The 20535-nt window shown below is 40.1% G+C and overlaps 4 protein-coding genes and 1 long non-coding RNA gene across 7 annotated transcripts; 2 read left to right on the forward strand and 3 right to left on the reverse strand.

Moving 5' to 3' along the window:
* The first annotated feature begins 480 nt into the window (after window positions 1-480).
* LOC112294032 (uncharacterized) lies at window positions 481-1393 on the forward strand. Its single transcript, XM_024544124.3, has one exon. The coding sequence runs from the start codon at window positions 481-483 to the stop codon at window positions 1279-1281; it is 801 nt and encodes a 266-aa protein (XP_024399892.1). The 3' UTR covers window positions 1282-1393.
* On the reverse strand, window positions 1371-3754 carry LOC149987513 (uncharacterized). 3 transcript variants are annotated; one of them, XR_016498123.1, is made up of 4 exons: window positions 2629-3754; window positions 2245-2382; window positions 1915-2105; window positions 1371-1809 (listed from the first exon to the last, which is right to left on the reverse strand). It is a non-coding gene; the product is annotated as an uncharacterized LOC149987513 (long non-coding RNA). The 3 variants fall into 2 exon arrangements; XR_016498122.1 differs by having other exon boundaries at window positions 2245-3754.
* A 137-nt stretch (window positions 3755-3891) lies between these two features.
* LOC112294224 (glucan endo-1,3-beta-glucosidase) lies at window positions 3892-5378 on the reverse strand. The gene has a single exon (XM_024544483.2). The coding sequence runs from the start codon at window positions 5162-5164 to the stop codon at window positions 4127-4129; it is 1038 nt and encodes a 345-aa protein (XP_024400251.1). The 5' UTR covers window positions 5165-5378; the 3' UTR covers window positions 3892-4126.
* Window positions 5379-9425: 4047 nt separating this feature from the next.
* Window positions 9426-11154, reverse strand: LOC112294363 (glucan endo-1,3-beta-glucosidase). Its single transcript, XM_024544688.3, has one exon. The coding sequence runs from the start codon at window positions 10760-10762 to the stop codon at window positions 9614-9616; it is 1149 nt and encodes a 382-aa protein (XP_024400456.1). The 5' UTR covers window positions 10763-11154; the 3' UTR covers window positions 9426-9613.
* A 1845-nt stretch (window positions 11155-12999) lies between these two features.
* On the forward strand, window positions 13000-14232 carry LOC112294262 (pathogenesis-related protein R minor form). The gene is made up of 3 exons (XM_024544555.3): window positions 13000-13153; window positions 13346-13617; window positions 13700-14232. The coding sequence occupies exons 1-3, from the start codon at window positions 13087-13089 to the stop codon at window positions 14057-14059; spliced, it is 699 nt and encodes a 232-aa protein (XP_024400323.1). The 5' UTR covers window positions 13000-13086; the 3' UTR covers window positions 14060-14232.
* Window positions 14233-20535: the final 6303 nt, after the last annotated feature.

Below are 20535 nucleotides of genomic sequence, written 5' to 3' on the forward strand. Positions count from 1 at the left end.
CTCCAACACTTGTCGCGCGCTGCCTTCTGCCAAAGTTTAGATTCGCCGTCGCGGCGATCGTCTCTCCAGCTCAACGATTTTTCTCGTAATTGTATCGTATCGCTGTTCACCTTAACAGAAAACCCTACTCAATTGTCTCGGTTTGTTCATCTGCCTGTAGGAGGAAATCCAACATCATTCCATGCACGGAGGAAGGAAATCGACAAACAATTCGACGCATGTTGGAGTGATATTTTCACCTAAGCTGCGCAACTCCATCGAAGGGATGCTAATCGAGGTCTCCTCACTCCACGATCGACAGGAGTAATTGCGTCGAAGTGATGCGCCACGGCTATCATCGCAGTTCATTCTTCCCTCACCGATTTTGTATGAGTTCGAGTTGTTTCTCGGTGTGGATGATTAGGGTTTGAGAGTGAGCAGAGTGGAGGGGAAGCCATTGGTGCGTCTAGGGTTCCTTGGAGTGCAATTGGTGAAATTGCGATGGGTTTGAGCAAGGCGGAGGTGAATCTGAAGCGTCTGCTGCGTGCGCAAGTGAACCAGGCGAACGAGGCCAAGCTGGTGCACTATGTGGCCACGATGCGCACCTTGCTTGCGGAGCTTATCGGAGATCCGGCGCGTCAGGAACTGGCCACCATTCCTGCGTCCAGAGCTCGCGAGTATGCGGAACAAATTGAGCTTGTAGCTCAGAAGATACGAGATTGTAAGTTTGCGGATAATGATCGAGATCAAGCGGTAGCTCAAGTTCAAGCACAAGTAGTTGATGGTGAGAGCATTTGGAAAGGGAGCATGGAGACACTGAGGGATCAATTGAGGGACTTTGTGCACCTACCTCAGATTGATGAGGCGATTCGAGATTCGGATGCTAGTCAAGGGCCTGAGATGAGTGTGTCTGGTATGCGGAGACGGCTTCGAGGGGATGAGTTGGGTAATTTGGGAGCAAGGGAATCGTCTCGGCCTCCGGCGAGGGTGGACGCTTCCTTGCAGTCCTTGATGCAGCGGCATCGGGAGCTTCAAGAGGGGCTAACGGATGAGATGGTGATGCTTTCGGCACAACTCAAGGAGAGTAGCCTGATGATGGATCAGGCGCTTCATGAAACTGACAAGGTGCTGGAAAGCACCGAGGATGCTGTTGAGTATAGCCTTGCTTCTACGAACAGGGCAAATGTTCGCATGGGCGCTCTTTCGAGCCAGAGCTGGAAAACAAGCTGTTTGACTTGGCTCATCCTGTTTGTCGTTTTTGGCATGTTTATGTTCATGGTGGTCTTGATTAGGGTTACGTAAGCTGCTTGAATTGTTCAGGATCTTCGAGACAGGTCATCGTCGACGCCCTGCTTGATTTGTAACAATCAATGATCAGTGAGGAGTAAAAATGGAGAAAATTAATATTGCTTGATGCAGTGTGTATATCAGCCATTTTGCAAAATGGTCTTTCAGAAGTCGATGTGAGCACCGATCAGCTAGCAAAACTTGGAGCAATACTGATTGCGAATCCATCCGAGTTGGTGGTTTTCAGTGCCTCCGTAACCTTCTATGTCCGGTTGCGTAGTGGATTCCGGTGACCACAGCCTGCCTTAAGCTACATCAGAAGCATGTCTGCGTGAGCAGATGGTAAATCGGTGTAGATTAATTGTAGAGTAATGTCATAGTCACTTTTTAAGTTTAGGTTGAATTATCTTGAGCTCGATGCTGTAGATACCTGTGCCTTTCAGAATGAAGAGCTTGTTGAGGAATTCGCCACCGAATCTCTCGTTGGTGACGCTTGACGGTTGGATGAGTCTAATGCTTTGCCCTTGTGATCGAATGCTGTTGCTGCGCGCACTCAAAAATCAATCAGGTTATGGTTATATTTCATTTCTATGTACAAACTGGGAACTTATATTAGTAGTTTAGTGGCTTTGTAGGGTCATTGTTTACCTTGAACCCTACAGTTGGAGCCGACATAAACTTTTCTGTAAGTGTCGACCTTGACATCAGTCGGCATCCCCAACAGATGCGCCTTTGCATCGTACACTCCTGTTGCTTATATGCGGCAGGACCTTAATGAGCCGTCGGAGTACACCGTCAAAACGTAGATGTGTAGTTTTATCTCGTCTCTTTTGTCATTTCTGCACCCTCCAGACCAGGAGCCCGTGGAAATTGTGCCTGCTTCAAAGCAGTAGCTGCTCGAAGCTACACTGTACACTCGAATTTCAAATTCCATTTGCGGAAGAAATTAATAATTTGTTGCTTCCTTCAGTGGCTTACACTACGTTCTCGACTTCAGAGAACACAAGGCCGTTCTTCAGAGTGAAACCATCCGCCACGGCGTCAACGATGCCAGACCCTGGATCGACCCGATAACTCTGGTATAACATTAGTTGTTTGGATCTGAACCCCTTCATCCTGGCATTGACGTTCTCCAACATCAAACCCTAATTAACACATTGTTCTTACATCGTTTGTACTAATGCTTCAGAGGTCATTGTTTTTGACCTCGTCTGCTTAGAAATTTGTTTGTTTTACTAATTGGTATACATTGACAAAGCATAGGGGCAGCCAAATAGCTAAGACACATGTCCTTTGCTGTCGTGCAGGTACACAAATTAATGATAGGGTTCGTTTAAATTTTGATGAGTAGGTTAGGCTTACCGACCATACGCGGTATCTGTAAAACAGACCGAGTCGTCTCTTTTTACAATAAAGTCGTTGGGGTTGTTGAACGGCACGCCGGACTAGTTGTCGGTATCTAATTCGTCTCTCCAGGTCAAAATGGTGGATGTATACCCCATTGTTTCCCTGCCCCTGGTTGCAGGTCTACAGGTTGCCTTCGATGTCGAGGGTCATCCCACTGGCCGCGTCTGTTACGGATGACATTGTTGTAATCTTCCTCGTTGTTTTTGAAACTTTTTCATCTGAACTATCAATCAATTGAAATAAAATCATTTCATTTGAAACTAAATTTCGGCAATGAGAATTCATCTGCCACCGCTCTGTAAAGCCTGGTCGTTTGCGTTAAAAGTAATACGCCTCAGAGTTTTGCTCCTGCATCTCGATGATACCCTTCGTACATGTGGAATGCTGGTATGTAAGCACCTCTCCTGTGGGAGGATGGCATGTAAGCAGCTTTCCTGCCAGCCTTCTAGAGACAACGTGCTGGGCTTTATGACAATTGGTTCCAAAATGGGTACAATTTTTGCTTCATTACCTACAAACAAACTGCTCTCTTGACTATCATTTCTTCCTTGAGAATCTATCTTGTAGCTTCAATGATCATCTGCGAGCAAACCACATTGAGTCCCAAATCGACATGCCGTGGTATTCTCCAATTTTTCCAGTGTCTTCACGCAATTCAGCAGTAACCATTTTGTAGCTCTGTGTAGGATTGGCTCTACTCTTGTTGTCATGCTCTTTGGGAGGGATTTGGCAGTTCTTCCCCAGGCACTTAACATTGTTGCCTCTTCGTGTCGAGTGCAGCAAAATTGCTCACATTATAAGCAAGTGAACTTCCAAGTTCAGTATTGATTATTTGTAACTTAGACTAGCCGAGTTAAGTTCGTGATTAATTTAATGTCAAAAAGAAACCTAACTGGCTGCTCGGCAAACCCTTAGTTGAAACAAAGAACGAAAGGGCATTGCCACGCAAGTATCTTTTGGGGGACAGCGTTTCTTCTCATCACAAAAGTTGCTGATAATCTCATGTATAAAAATTGAGTTTGATGAAGTTGGAAGTTTAATACGAGTGCTGATGTATTGTCCATCTCATTCAGGGTGTTCGGCTCAGGAGGTAATAATCAAATTGCTCTTTCATTTTGATCTGGTGACAAGCACGGTCTTCGTCGAGAAGAGACGGTACTCAATAATCAAACATTTGGATAGCGAAAATCATGCAATTGTCCATGGCTTTGCAGAGAATGATCATAAATAAAAAAATCTCACTTAATTTGAGTACTTAAATCCAGGAAATCCAGTTTTGAATTGAACTCTGAAATCATGATCGCAGGTTCATGCTATATAGATAGCTCTGCAGCCTTATTGTACACGCAACTAAGCAAATCATCTACAACATGTCACAAATGAAATTACCACGCAGATGCTAGTCTAGTTTCAACGACGAGTTCAGAGTCGCTGCAAGTTTTGGCAAGAGGCGCTACGCCTGCAGCCTAATGTCGTAAACGGGTCTCTTATCTGGGTAATACAGTCCAAAGTTCTTCTCAATCGGATACCCTTGCTTCTGATTTTCGTTGAATAGAGCAAATATGAAGGTTTGAATCTTCACATTCGGCCGCACAGGGGTGCCGTTGCGGAGAACATGCTGGACGAGGTTGTTATTGTAAGTTTTTGCGTTCAGCAGACTTGCACCAACTCCGCCACCGTCAGAAGCCCATCCCGTCTCTGTTATCATCAGCGGCGTGTTTGCATACCCCAGGCGACTCATTGCAGCATAGACAGAGTCCACCTGAGCGTCGAAGAGGTTTCGATACGCTCTCCCAGAATCGTTGATCGTGGGCGCGTTGGGATTGAAGAGCGCATAATTAATATCTATGTTGACGGAATCAAACCGATAGGCGAAGAATGGATAGATATTCATCATGAAGACGGAGTTCTTCCTTCGCACGAAGTCCAGAATGCCACTCACCACGGATAGGTCCTTGTCCGCGAATTGTCCAGCTGAAGGTGGATAGGAGACGCTCAGCTGGAAAGCCAGTGGAGTGGACACCTTAATGTGGTTCAGTCCTGCAGATTCCAGCGCTTGCTGTATGTTGTTCATAGCTGGCACTAGCTTAGACGCATCGTTTCTGCCGTCGCTGAGAAACTCGTTCCCTACTCCCAGCGACCCGATCTTGGTTTGTGGGTACGGCCGGATGTTTTTCTCGACCCAGCTGTTGGCCATTACCTGGCTGTCGGCGATGCCAGCGACTTCTTCATTCGGAACGGCGACCGACAAAATGATACCCGAGTTTTCAAATGCGCGGAGAATATCGCCCGCCGCGTCATAGATCTTTACATCAGTCACACCTCGACTTCGGAGGAGGGAGACGACTTCGGGAGGCGAGGGGAGATTGTCCGCGACTCGCCCGTAGCAGATGCCGACAGTGGTGGGGCAGCGATCCCTGTGTTTTTCACTGCCTTTACCACCACCGTAATGCAGATCCGGAACGTCTGATCCTACTTCAACGGAGCCCATCGCAACTACAACACTTCGTCTCTATTCCCAGACACACAGCAACTCCCAAAATCAGACAAAAATATGCAAAGAACTCTCACCTGACAGTGAAATATAGAAGATCGACGATCGATGAGTCTCACCACGCGCCGCTAATCGGTCCATTGCCGCACACGATTCTAGGCTCTACGTTATCATAGCCGAGGTCTTCGTCCGCCTCGTCATCGCCACGTCCCTACTGCGCAACATCGCGGTGCCGGAACGTCTTCGAAAACAAACAAAAATGGTCTTTCACGCGATTTCCATGTGCATGAAAATGTGTCGGAGAAAAGCTGGATTCTCGGCAGTGGGAGGACGTGGAGGTGGGTTTTCTCCGAAGATGCGCACGTGTAGCTCCATGTTGAAAGACACAACACAAAATCTCATGTTTCCTTACACAATTTTCTTCGCTCTTGATAATAGATTTCCTTCACATTCGTATTTCACATTGTTGTAATCGTAGAAGACTAGACTGCAACCTTACTAACCTGGTTTTTCAACATCATTGAGATGGAAATCCTTCGATTCCTATGAGTTTCTATAACATAACAAAGATAAAACTAGTGAAAGTGAGGAACAACTTAACGCATATTCCTTTACAGTGTTGAGGTTGTGTCTACACGTAAATATTTTTGTTTAATGATTTATCTATATACTTTTTCTTTTTTTTTAATCTATTTAATAACATGTGAGCCCAAAATCCGGTAAAATAGTAATGTGTTCTATACTTCATATATTTTAAAGCAATGGGGCTGTGCAGATTGGCAATGAAGATTAGATCAACGAACGAAGAGGAGTGGCATTTAAAATATCACTGATGGAATCTGCAATTCAGTTTAACAACTCTTCTTTTTAAATTTTGTTTCGTTCTTTTTAAACTTGATTAAAAAAAAAAGATAAAGTTTTATTTATTTTTTTGTTTGTTTATTTATTTATTTATTATTGTTTCATTTCCATGAGGTGAACGTGAAGTCAAAGCATCAAAGCTTCATATTTGACATAAATAATAATATAAACCTCTCATATCCATTCAACCTTTCTTCCCTTTTCATTATTCTACACTCTTCTGCAGTATAATTCCAAGTATATATGGTGTCATAAAGTGATGGGATTATACTCATGACCAGTGAAACTTAAAAAGTAAAAAAGACTGTATGCCATGGTTGTAGTATCTAAAGACACAATGCCATCTTTGTTCAAATTGCACTCACAAGTGGTCAAATTTGCATACACTTTCTCACATTTCAAGATAAGACTTAAAGGAAGGGTATTGACTTTGTGTCATCCTATCCCCACACTCCAAGTTCATGCTTCTTTTGCCCTTTGCCTAGTTTATTCATATATAAGTTTAAAATATTTCTCTATGAATAGAAGAAATTAAGAGAATTTGATGTTGAGGTTTCATTGGTTGATGCTTTGGTAAATGTTGAATAAATAGTCTAAACTTCTTTAATAATATAACACACTCTTATTTTATATTAAGATCTTACTTTAATATTGACATGTTTCATATTTATATGAGTATATGTTATTAGAAAATATTCTATAATATGTCTATATATATAAATAAATTTTCTTCATTTATTAACTTTATTTCATTTAGAGAATTTATTAGAATTTAATAAATTTTATTTTTATTAATTTATATGTGATTTCAAAACAAAATTTAAATTCTATTTATTGAATGATTTTTATTAGAAATCACTCATATAATAAAGAATAAAACTAAAGAACCTAATCTATAAAATAAATCTATAAATTGAATAAGATTTGATAACATGATGACTATTTTATTATTGCATAAAACCAAGCAGATGATTTTTCTTCAATATAATATTTATTTATTATATAATATCTTGATTTAATTCAATATGAGCTTTGTGCAAAATCTTATTTTTCTTTATTTATATTTTAATTAAGAATAAAAAATTATAAATACATTAGATTTTTACATGTATCTTATAATGGTTTGTACATGTAGATGTTTTAAATTTAGAATTAAGTTTATTACATACTATTTTATACGCTACATAATATTGTGCATAGATTTAAATAATTTATATGTTGGTATGTATATATATATATATATATATATAAATTAATGTGCTTTATATAAAAATAATTAAAACTTCAGGTATTTTTAACATTTGATTGTTGATAAAGAGGATTATATACATGTAAGAGCTGTTGAATATTATATGTTTTTTTTCACAACTATGTAATAATGATATTATTTTATACTAAATGGTGATAGTGAATGTAATTTGCACGTCTAGAAACCTTATATTATACCCTTTTATAACTATTAATAATTTACAATTACAAATCTCTTTATATAAAATTTTAAAATAGACATGATATAGTTATTTTTTATTTTATTTTAAAAAATAGTTCCATTTAAATTTCATTGAGATATTAGAGAGCTTTGCTAAAGTAGAATTATATTCCTAAATAATATAAATTTACATTTAAAATACCATATAAAATAAATTCCAACTGCTTTGACTTCTTGATTCAACTATGTAATTAAATACAACTAAAAGCATCTTATAGTAATATCAATGAAAAAAATTTGAAAGAACAATTATGTTCACTAATTAAAAGCATCTTATAATGGTTTAGAACACAATTTGAAAGAAGAATATTTAGGTTGAAACCTTCCTTATACTAGACACCCCTCCCTCCTCTCCTGCCACACCCTCCAATGTACACAATAATATCATTGTTTTTTCATTATTTTATATATGATGGCCTTACTATTGCAATAGTTTTGTACATTTGTGCTTACAATGCTCAATTTCTCCACCTAATTTATTTATTTATATTTGTATTTCTATATTTTTTATTCTGTACCAATTTGACTACAAAAGGTTCTTGTTGGATATTTGAGAAAGGAAGAGAAACCAAGCTACCAACAAGTCTTCTTCTTATGCATGTATTTTGCAAATTCACTATATTTTGTTTTGTTTGTGAAATATTTTAAACTTTCAAATAGAAAATAATGATATAAAAATGATATTTATGTGTGTACTCAAGGGTACATGGCATGGATTGGTGTCCATGCAACAAAAGGAAGATGTCCATTTAGCTGTTTCCTTTAATAAAGAAAATATAAAGTGTTGAATTTTAAAGAAAAAAATTAATAATAATAATAATAATAAGAATTTATGTATGCATGTCTTTCATTTGTGTATACAAATTGTTCCTTACATGTCTTATTATGAATACTTTTTTTATTTTTTATTTTTTATATACTTTTATTATTTTAAACATAAGGTGATTTATTTTGTTCTCTTTGTCAATGTTAGGTTTTTATTAGAAAAAAAGAACTGATACTACATCAAGAGGCATTTCAAAATATTTCTGATATTTAATTTATTTTTAAGATTTAAGATTTAATTTAATACTTTAAACAACCATAAATATACTAAAATAATGAAAATAGACTTTGTTAAAATTTTATTTATACAAAATTATTTTCTTTTAGAGTTTTATTTGTAGCTAAGTAATATTTTGTATTTAATAACAAGGTATAGATACCTGATGTTAATGCCACAAAATATTTTGAAAGTGATAATTTTACATGCAAGTAAATTCATGTGTAGAAAATAGGTAATAAGAGAAAATATGATAAATTTTTAGATAGTATCCTAAAAACTAATATATTATACATAATATTTAAGGTGATAATTTTGTTAAGATTCTGATTCAAAATTTCTTTTGTTCTAAAATTTAGAAATAACTTACTAATGTTCTTAAAATTTATCCTTTTTTTAATTTAACATCAAGAATTGTTAAAAAAAATAAAGAATTTAAGTACTATCAACATTTTTTTACTTATGAAGGTGTTTATTTGTGTTATCTCTTATACATAGAGGCCATAAATTGTTATAGATAGACAAATAAACAAATTAGTAATTAATTCATTAAATTTTTATTCATAAAAAAGCAACATATTTCTTTTTTTATTAAAAGATAAAATAACTGTAAATTTAAATGTGTTTTTTGTCTGTTCTATTTTTGCCATGGCACTTGTATATGTCAAGTAAAAAAGAACAAAAAGAAAAAGAAAATCAATTAACATTATATGTCTTCCTACAAAAATTTAAAAAGCTAAATTTGGTTTATTTTTTCGATATAAAATATATTCAAATATATCTTAGTATTATCTTAAGTCTGAAGTGATGTATTTTGTTCATAGAAGAGGTTTTGAAAACGATAAATTATCAACAAAAATTCACGATTTGTTTTGGAAAGAAATAACATATTATCATAAGTGGAGTTTACATAATAACATAAGTGGAGTTTACATAGCATTAAAAAAAAAAAAAAAAAAATCCTCAAAAGTATGAAATATACGAAAAACTCAAGAAGCATTTCCATGTTCTTGTCAGTGCTCATCCAAACAGATTTTTCTAGTACTGAAAACGATCACTCAACTGCTTGCGACCGAAAGTTGGCGTCCGCTGGTCGGTCACCCGTCACCGACACAGTGACGTTGCGATCGGCTGCCGAGGAGGAGCTCACCGACAGATCGATGTGGTATACAGGCCTCCGATCGGGGTAGTACAGCCCGAAGTTTCTCTCCTCGGGTTCCCCGTGCTTCTCATTCTCGTTAAATAGCGCGAAAATGAACGTCTTGATTCTGTCGTTCGGTCGCCTGGGCGTGCCATTCCGCAACACATGCTTCACCAGATTGTTGTTGTATGTCCTCGCGTTGTCGTTGTTGGCACCGGTTGCGCCCCCGTTCGATGGCCAGCCCGACTCCGTGATCATCAGCTTCGTGTCCCCGTATCCCAGTCGATCCATTGCAGCGTAGACAGCGTCCACTTGGGCGTCGAAGAGATTGCGGTACTGTCTCCCGGAGTCCCAGACTGTCGGCGCATTGGGGTTGAACAACGCGTAGTCCAGACTGATTTCGTGGGGGTTGTTCTTGTACGAGAAGAAGGGGTAGATGTTGACCATGAACACGGAATTCTTCTCTTGCACGAATTCCAGTACTTCGCGCGTCACGGATTTGACATTGTCGGCGAATTCCCCCGCCGATGGTGGATAGGACCTGGAGATCAATCCGAATGCATACGGCGTGGAGACTTTGATGTGACCCAGGCCGACGGATTCCAGCGCGCGTTGGACGTTGCGCATGGCCGGTACGAGCTTTGATGCGTCGTTCCCATGGTCGCTTAGATATTCGTTACCGACCCCGATAGAGCCGATGTGGGAGTGGGGGCGGACGTATCTCTGGACCCAATCGTTTGCAGCGTCCTGGCTGTTGGCCATGGTAGTAACTCCTCGGTTTGAAATAGCAACCGAAAGAGTGATGCCTGAGTTTGCGAAGGCATGGACAATGTCGGTTGTTGCGTCGTAGATCTTCACATCGGTCACGCCTCGGCTTCCCAGTAGATCCACAACTTCGCGTGGGGAGGGGAGGTTGTTGGCAACGCGCCCATAGCAGATGCCAATCGTGGCTCCTGCTCCAACTACTCCGACAGCATCACCCCCACATCGTCGAGCCGCAGCTACCACAGACACAGTCGCGACCAGCACGGTCACAAATAGTAAACTCTTCATTGGAGCCATCTAATCTAGATCCCGCGCATCGATGTCGAACCACAGAGTCCATCGCAACACGGATCTTATATACACCGACTCTGCAACCTTCTACTGCAGCTGGATTGTCTAGTCGACACCACTTTGCAGCGACCTCGGCGTCACAAAGTCGTAAGATGATGATCGGATGCCGTCACTCCCTGAAACTGCGTCAGGGTTACAGGTGCAGATGGTTGGTGGGTGCAGCAGCGTGCCTTGGTTCTCGGTTCTTCATGCCTTGTTGCTTTTTACATGGCTAACATGTACCCTCACAAAAGCCTTCAAATCTTTATCTCCTCATGGCTCCACCTTTCACATGCCGATGTACGACTTCGTTGAAATGCGAGTCTCCAGTTTTGTATCCGAATTATTACTACAACCCAAGCGGTAGCGAGTTTCTTCCTTCGCTTTATTATTCATCAGTTTGGCCCCGAATTTCTCCATTCGATTGTGAAGCAAATTCGTTTTAATGTTCTTGTCTTTTCCTCATAAATGTTCAGCAATGACAACTTTGGTTAAAAGCTTGATACAAACAATGTCACTTCTTCTGTTATTACTCACAAATGAAGAACGAAAATGTGTGATCGGAAAATGAGTTGTAAAGTTATTCATTGAGAAAGAATTTCTGTACAAAAAGAAAATATCGATTTTTTGTTGTTCTGTGAATATCTAAACTAGCTTTTTAACAAAACTAGACTATGATTAAAATTTTATTAAAAAACAATTGACGTGTTTCCGGCTAAAAAATTATTAATTCGATATAAGAAATATAGCAAATATAAGGTTGTATATTGCATTTATGTTGACTTACTCACAATTAGTCATCTCTTAGTTGCGGCCATCGGTGCTCGTGCACTAGAGCAGATATGGGTGAGTGCGGAATTCCGAGATGGACGTAGTAGTCATCAGCTTAAGCCATCGAGTCTGGCGACGCCAGATTCATCCCCTCGAATAGACCACAACGTCGGAACCGAACAAACAACACGCTTGACATTCAACCTGACATGGACCTGTCGATGTTGATTCCCCGCTTCCCACAGTCAAGTCACGCTGATGGCATCAAGGTACCCTGGCGCTGCACATATACTCCACGCCCATGCTTGTCCGCTATGACTTGCATTCTTTATGCCTGACCTGTGTCCAGGTCACGATGGATTGTGGACAATATCATGCATTAGTTCCTCGTGCAATTTCTCCGACAAAAGTCCCTTTTTGCTACTCCGTGGTTTTTAATTGTGCTCAGAACTGAAAAATTTGGAGTAAAGAATGGGCAAGCTGGTGGGTCGACTGTGATGGAATGGAATTCTTTACCACATGTCCACGTCCAACAAGAAAAATCTGTTAGCACTGGGAATTCAACTCTTGAGGGTGTGAATCAACATTTCGGCTTGATCATTTGGTGTCTGGGTAAAACAAGGGGTTAGCGCGGATTGAATGTGACGTGGCATTCTGCAGCACGGGCAGATTTACTATTGTAACGAAGGTTCTCGACTGGATGTAAGTGAATTATTGAGTGAAACAGATCTTTGACGATGAGGTCTTTGAGATGAGGAGGCTCTAAGATAACTTGTGCGCATTAAAAATATTTGACGACTGGGGGAGGATATTTCGACTCGTCTCTTATCTCGTAGGGATATGCGGCACGTCTACAGCGTTACAGATGATATCGAGCAGTGTAGACAGTGTACAGGTGTCTCCAAAGGAACTCCAGGGCATATGCTTGAAGTGTTATCCACATGCTGTGGCTTTTGACAGTGTACTAGTGCCTCTAGAGGAACTGCATGACATATGCTTCAAGTATAAACCGTACGCTGTAGATTTGGAGTTTTGGTTTGAGCCTCAAAATCGTTCTATCAGCCTGATAGAGCTATTGTGTTCTATGTTGTTAGAATGTCGTAAAACTATAGGAGTGTTTCCAGCAGATTCTTCAAGAGGTGGAAATGTGGACCCCTTGAAGATTCTGCAAATTTGGTGTTATCACTATGGTTGTTGACAATGCTGTCAGCATGTTGGAGTAAGCTCCACAACAACGTTATAGTTGACGGATGTACATATAGTCAAAAGAATCAAGCCCTGATTTTGATACTAGTACATTTACAGACAATGACGTAATCGATCCACGTTTCTTCTTAAAATTCCATCCAAAGCTGATTCACAAGCTCCATGGCCAAGGTTCCACCAAGCCCATAAAAAGAAAGCGAATTTTCTTCCAATATCACACTCATCGACGCCATTCACCTTCAACCTTTTAGTCACCGTTTCTAAGACCTTGGCCTGTTCTTGAGTGTCTTTGCCTTGGTTGAGGCAATTACGTGATGTCGAAACTGATGGTGTTGGTGGTTGCTGCCGTTGCAGCAAGTTTGGCCCTCAGCTCCGTCAATGGTAAGCCCAGGGAAATCAAACATGCATTTATTTCGATTTTATGCCCCCATAGTCTAGCAATTCCACAAATTTGAGCGGAATGATGGATCGTCTATTGTGGTTGCTATGATCTTAGTATATGCCTTGTGCTTGTCTCTGACGGTTTGTGCATTTGGGAAGTTGTGTAATGATTGGGGATGAGTACGTGTACAGGAGCGAGGATCGACATTATCAACCAGTGTGGGCAAACCATTACAGCATGTGCCACCTGCTGCGGCGGAGCACAAGTGAACTGTTATGCGCTTGGAGGCCGCGGTGGCAGACAACAAATCAACGTTGGTGGCAACTGGCCCGCCGGTGTTATCTGGGGCTTCCCAGGCGGCAGTGCGAATCCGAATGAGGGCAACAACGCCAAGCCTCAAGCTAATTTGGCTGAGTTCACCATTGGCGCCGGAGGCATGGATTACTACGACATCAGCAATGTGGTACGTAACATCACTGTATCTGTGCTGTCTTTGATGAACCCTCAAACTCTTTTCATTATTCGCTAATTGAGTTGTTTCGCAGGATGCATACAATTTGCCAATGAGAATGGCGCCTACCCAAATTGCTGGTGGAGGATCACCATCAGGAACTCACTGCGGAACTATAATTTGCGCTATCAACGATCTGATCGGCTTTTGCAATGGACGCAACAGGCTTACGGGGCCACCAGGAAATGGATGCAAGAATGTCGACGGACCTGGGCTGAATCCTACCGATGGCACACGCGCATTCAAGAACCGCTGCCCAACTTCGTACTCGTACTCCAAAGACGACGCAGGCACTGTATTCGGCTGCAACACCGGAAGCAACTACGAAGTAGTGTTCTGTCCCTACGGATCTGTCCCGGAGTCCGAAGAAGTCATCCGAGAAATTGTTGATTGAGCGTCGTATCAGCCGAATATAATTATTATATAGTCGAATTTTAATTTAATTGTCTAGACTTTTAACTTACATAGGAGAATGTTAAATAGACCCACTATTTTACTACATCGACCTATCTTATTGTAACCATTATTAGAAAAATGGATCATTTCCAAAAACCATCATTACAATCATGGCCCTGATCTTGTTCCTCCTCATTCCTAACCTTTTGTTCCTTTTGTTCCTAGCTTTCATCCCAACCTCTTGTTCCTAATTCTTGTCACAACCTCCTCCATTCTTAGCTTTTCTTAGCTTTTGCTCTCAGCCCCAATCACCTTTACTAATTAACAAACAATGTGATTAAACAATTTGAGGTATATTCTAATTGAAGACAAGTTTTACAAAATTGTTGATATGGCGACTTGAGTTAAAATTGCTCCAATGTCTAGTCTACAATGTGATATGTAAATTGTTAAATTGATTGTGAGTGCAAGAAAAATTGTTATTTGAGAAGGAAATTGTGACTTTGGCTATGTATGAATCACAAAAGATGAGCCATGAATTAGTGAAAGAGAAAGAAGTTACTCTTATTATTGTTGAAGAAACACTTCATAAGCAACAAAAAATATAAGATCACTTAGAATAACAAATCTCCAAATTATTAATAATCTATATCGCAATTTAAAGCGAGCGTAGTATAACATTGCAAGTTGCTTCAAAGACAACAACCTCAACAGTGAAGGCATAGGAAATCAAAGCTAAAATATTAGATACTTATAATGTAGAGATGTTCAAGGTCCAACACACAAGTTCACAATTCTAAGTAGGATATAAATGCCTATATTTATTGCTAACAATAATCATTATTGAGACTACAATTAGATGAATCTTTGATTAAATTCTTAGTAATATTTTGAAGAGATGAGAAGTCATACTAGAAAAGGATGATAAAACTTAAGATGGAATTGGAATCTATATTTATTGTATATTTTTCAATGGATTTGTAGATGGTGCTTAAAAAAGAGAGACTTGAGTTGGAGTGTGAACAATAACTTGTTGCCAAGAATAGTTATAATGGATATGATCATTTTAAGAAAGAATTTAAGCTTGCTTGTAGGAGTTAAAAATAAACATTAAATGTCAAAATTTCCAAAGCCAAAGAAATAGCAAATAAATTAGAAAAAGAAATGTGGTGGCATGGATCATATGAATAAGATTAAGCCTATAATTATCTCTTAAGAGCTTCACAATCCAATTGAATGTAAAGAATTCCATTTCAATGGTTTTTTTCATCCAAAATCTAGTTAATCTCAATATTTTCTACACTCACTGTAAATTGCAACTATTCTATAACAAAAATAAGATTATTTGTAGAGCTCAATATTCATAATATCAAGGATTTACAACTTGTTCTTCTTGGTTGTATTGAATTGAAGAGTGACAATAATCACTATTGTTTTTCAAATTATACAACTTATTCATGTGATCCATGCCACCACATTAACTAATGTAGCTAAATTATTATTGTTGCAAGTTGTGCAAGTCATAGAAAAGAGGGTCTGAGACACTTGTGGAGATTAGATGGAAATGATGAAAAAAATTAAGAAGTGTAAAAGTATTCACATAATCTTGGTACACATTAGAGAGGACATCGGACTGACCATAAGTGAGCTTGCAAAAGATGTTGGTAGTTGACTACCTTCATATAAACTTGTTGCGTGCATTATAAACGATATCTTTTGTAAAATAGAGTGCATTATAGAGAAATTATACCGTTGTGGTTAAGAAAAAAGGAAGTTGGGATGAGGATTAGAAATAAAGAGAACAAGGGATCAAGATGAGAGCTAGGAACAAAGGAAGTAAGGGGCTGGGAACATGAAGAATTGAGATGAAAGTTAGAAACAAGGGGGGTTAGAATGAGAGTTGGGAATAGAAGAAGCACTAGGAACAAGGGAGGTTGAGATGAGAGCTATGATTGTGTCACGGACACAAAATACAGACTTGAAATCTAACAAGAAGTTCAAGAAGAAGTGGCAGAACTAGATTAAACAGATGAGTATAAGAACAACACGAGAAAGGTGAGCTAGAACTCCAAGAGATGTGTTGTCGAGACTGAAGAACCCTTCAGCCTCGACTCCTATATATACTATTGAATAGGAAGCTTCTCGAGCTACTTCCGCTAACTAGGACGCTTCTCCAACAACTTCTATTAATTAGGAAACTTCTCGAGCAACTTTCTAGAATCTATCAGAATATTCTAGAACCTTCTAAGGGAATCTTTAGGGAATATTCTAAGAATCTTCTAGAACCTTCTAAAGGAATCTTTAGAGAATCTTTAGAGAATATTCTAGAAGAATATTCGAAGAATCTTCCAATGTATGTCCATGACATCACCTCCTCTTCTAACTTCGAGGTCTCCGAGAAGCAATGTTGTTATCAGTCAATACCAACGCAAGAAAATGAAAATCTGTCGCATCACATCCGCTATGAATTCCAATTGTTGTTCGCGAGGCAAATGATTCATCGGCCCTTGGAGCCAACGGTAGTGACCAACACCTTCAACCTCTAACCAAGCGTGGACTTCTGTGTCTTCATTGTGAAACTGTCCTCCAAACACACCTTCTGGCTGACCGTCGTAGGCAGGCTCGACCTCAAATACAATTACTAGCGATCTGTTGCTCGGTATCCTCCGATGTCGTCGTGGTGCAGGCGGTTCTTCATCTCGCGGTCGTCTTCGTGAGCTAGTCGCTTGAAATGACATAACAAGTGTAGTATCTTGACTATCCATGTCCAAAGGCTAAAATGATGAGAGCAAACTATAGTTGCTAACAAAGTTCTACACTATCGAACTATGGGTTTTGGAGGTGCCCTCCCCCCTTTTTATGCTACTTGATGAGCAAGCTTCAGCAAGAAGCTATCGTTGAATCGGCTTAGGTTTATGAGGATATCGTTGATGAAATTCTTGTACCTTTTTTGGTGCATTGGCAAGATTTTCGGCACGCTCCCACGTTCGTTCATTGATGTCGTATCCACTCCAATGCACTAAATACTCCAATTTTCTCCTATTACGCCGTGAATCTAGTACCTTTTCCACCTCGTATTCCTCATGGTTTTCAATTTCGATACTTGGTGGCGGACTTTGTACTCTTTGGGGAAAAGCTGACTCTCGATAAGGTTCCAACAAAGACACGTGAAAGACTGGATGTACCTTCATAGTAGCTGGTAACTCCAGACGATATACCACCGGATTGATCTGCTTCTCGATAACAAATGGCCCTAATCTCTGATAGTCCAATTTGTCACATGGCCGCTTGGTCTTGATATTTCGTCGAAGAAGCCATACTTTACTTCCAACTCTAAAAGTAGGCGCCTCATTTCGATATTTATCTGCAGATGCCTTGTAACTCTCTTGGGCAGATTGCAATTGAAGCTTCAACGTCGCTTGAAGCTCCGATAGTTGCTTCACAAATCCTTCAGCTATTGGGTTGTTATTTGCTGAAGAACTCAATAAATCGAGCTTGGGGTGGTATCCGTAGTTGGAGAAGAATGGTGTTTGTTGAGTTGACGCATGAAGAGTGTTGTTGTATGCGAACTCAGCAAGCGGTAGATATGCAGTCCAATCATCTTGTTGATAGTTGATGCTGCATCGTAAATATTGCTCCAAAACTTGATTCACCCGCTCCGTTTGACCGTCAGTTTGAGGATGAAAAGCCGAAGAGAGCTTAATATCCACCTTCAATATCTCAAAGAGGGACCTCCAAAACTTGGATACAAACTGAGTACCTCGATCCGACACGATATCATCTGGTAGGCCATGATAACGATATATGTTATCAAGAAAGAGTCTTGCGGTGTCTTTACTTGACGATGTTTTCTTGCAAGGCACGAAATGCGCCATCTTTGTAAATCGATCCACCACAACAAAGATGCTGTCAAATGAATTCGATGGCGGTAGGTCCGTAATGAAGTCCATAGAAACTGAAGACCATGGTCGGTGCGGAATAGGCAATGGCTGGAGAAATCCATACGGACGATGTCGAGGGATCTTGGATCTTGAACAAACATCACAAGAAAGGACAAATTCCTTCACATCCTTCCACATTTGGGGCCACCAAAAATCTCGTGAAATGAGCTCCAAAGTCTTGTTGAATCCAAAATGTCCCGCAGCTGAAAAGTCGTGGCGAGATTGAAGTACTCGGAGTCGAGTTGGTCCTTTCGGGATATACAACCGCTCCTCAAAATACAGAAGATCTCCCTCCACCTTAAACTTGTCATTATCGACATGTTGTTTGATGTCAAGAGCTATAGAATCCTCAATGGTCGTAGTACGTACCTCGCTGAGGAAGCCGTCATCGATAGTTGCAACAGTAGCAAAAATCCTGAATTTTTTTGGTTTCAACAATGTTGTACATTGTTGACCAAACGCTGCTTCTCCAGCCTTTGGCGCAAGATACGATCTCCTCGATAATGCGTCAGATAATCCTTGCTGTTTTCCAGGGCGGTAGGTGATAATAAAGTCAAATCGTGATAGAGACATATTCCATCGAGCTTGACGACGATTCAAAATTCGAGCTGTCATGAAGTACTCCAAATTATTGTGGTCCGTATAAACAGTCACTGGATGTGCAGCTCCTTCGAGGAAGTGACGCCACTCTTGGAAGGCATCCACTATAGCAAGCAGCTCTTTGTCGTGGATCTCGTAGTTGATCTCAGCAGCAGAGAACTTCCGTGAATAGAACGCAACTGGATGAAGCTTCTTGTCTATGCCCATCTGTGAAAGCACAGCTCCCAAAGAAAAATCTGAAGCATCGGTCTCTAAATAGAAAGCCTTTGCAAAGTCAGGGTGTACCAAGATTGGAGCCGTAGTGAATGCCGTCTTGAGATCTTGAAATGCTTTTGCTGCTTGTGATCCCCATTCGAGCTTGTCTTTGCTTGTTAGACGCGTGAGTGGTGCAGCAACTTGAGAATAATTCTTGATGAAGATCCGATAGAAGTTAGCAAATCCAAGAAAACACTGAACATCTCTAACCGTCTTCGGAACTTCCCAAGATATAATTGCTTCTACCTTTTTTGGATCCATCTTCAAGCCCTCTGTAGTCGCAATGAAGCCCAAAAATTCCATCTCATTCTGGTGAAATTGACACTTCTCCAACTTGGCGTAGAGTCCTCATTCGCGTAGTTTTTCAAGAACCAAACAAACGTGCTTCTCATGTTCTTCTTCATTCTTGGAAAATATCAAAATATCATCTAGATAGATGACAACAAAGTCATCGAGGTACTCCCGAAAGATGTCGTTCATCATATGCTGAAAGACCGCTGGAGCATTGGTAAGACCAAAAGGCATGACATTGTACTCAAAATGGCCATACCTTGTATGAAAGGCTGTCTTCCATTCATCTCCTTCTTTGATTCGCACAAGGTTGTAGGCTCCTCTTAAATCAATCTTTGTAAAAATCCTTGCACGTCCAAGTTGATCTAAGAGGCCGGAGATCAAATGTAAGGGATAGCGATTTTTCTTGGTCACCTTGTTGAGTCCTCGGTAGTCCACGCACATCCGCAGTGAGCCATCCTTTTTCTTCACGAATAGGATTGGTGCTCCAGCTAGCGACTTTGAATGTCGAATAAAATTCTTGGCTAGATTCTCATCGATGTACTTCCGCAATTCTGCCAACTCCGTCTGCGATAGGTTGTATATTGGACCAAAAGGTGGTTGCGCTCCTTCCTCTAAGTTTATGGCGCAATCATATGGTCGATGTTCCGGCAGTATATCGGCGTTCTTCTTCTGAAACACGTCTTCAAAATCCCTATATTACTCTGGTATATTCGATGTTGAGATATTCTCGCCGCTAGTTGGAGCTGCATAAATGACAAATGGTGCGCCTTCCTTGGACGATCTTAGGAACGCTCTCGCTCCAATAAACATGGATTTCTTCATGTAGGTTCTACCAATAGGTTTATTATTATTTTTTTCAGGAAATATTATCCTTCGTAGCCTCCAATCAATGGACGGATTATGATCTTCTAACCAAGAAAGACCAAGGATAACAGGGCTTGATGGGGTTCTAATAATATTAAAAATAACATGACTACTATGGTCGTTAAACACCACTTCTATAGGTTCTGATTCGTGGGTAACGTTGCCTGACAATAAGGGTCGTCCATCTATCACCTCTACGTGAACAGGTTTGGACTTCTGTACTAAACGGATCTTGTGGCGTTTAGCAAACTCTTCATCTAAAAAACAAGTAGATGCCCCCGAATCCAATAAAGCTAAAGTTTTTTGTTTTTGAGGGCCTAAAAACAAAGGAATTGTAAAACAACGGGCAGGTTGGACAGAGAAGGAGGAACTTGATTGTTGTCGTGATATTAGATTGTCCAGCCGCACGGTTCCTACTGTGGCTGGGCGTCGTCGTTTTCCGGAATCATCGCACTTCTAGTCTTGACAGGGTGCCAATTTTGCTTCTTGGGGCAATTTCCAACCTTGTGACCTTCTTGTC

Source organism: Physcomitrium patens, chromosome 17 (genome assembly GCF_059467195.1).
Source record: "Physcomitrium patens ecotype Gransden chromosome 17, ASM5946719v1, whole genome shotgun sequence".
In the NCBI taxonomy this organism is placed as follows: Eukaryota; Viridiplantae; Streptophyta; class Bryopsida; order Funariales; family Funariaceae; genus Physcomitrium; species Physcomitrium patens.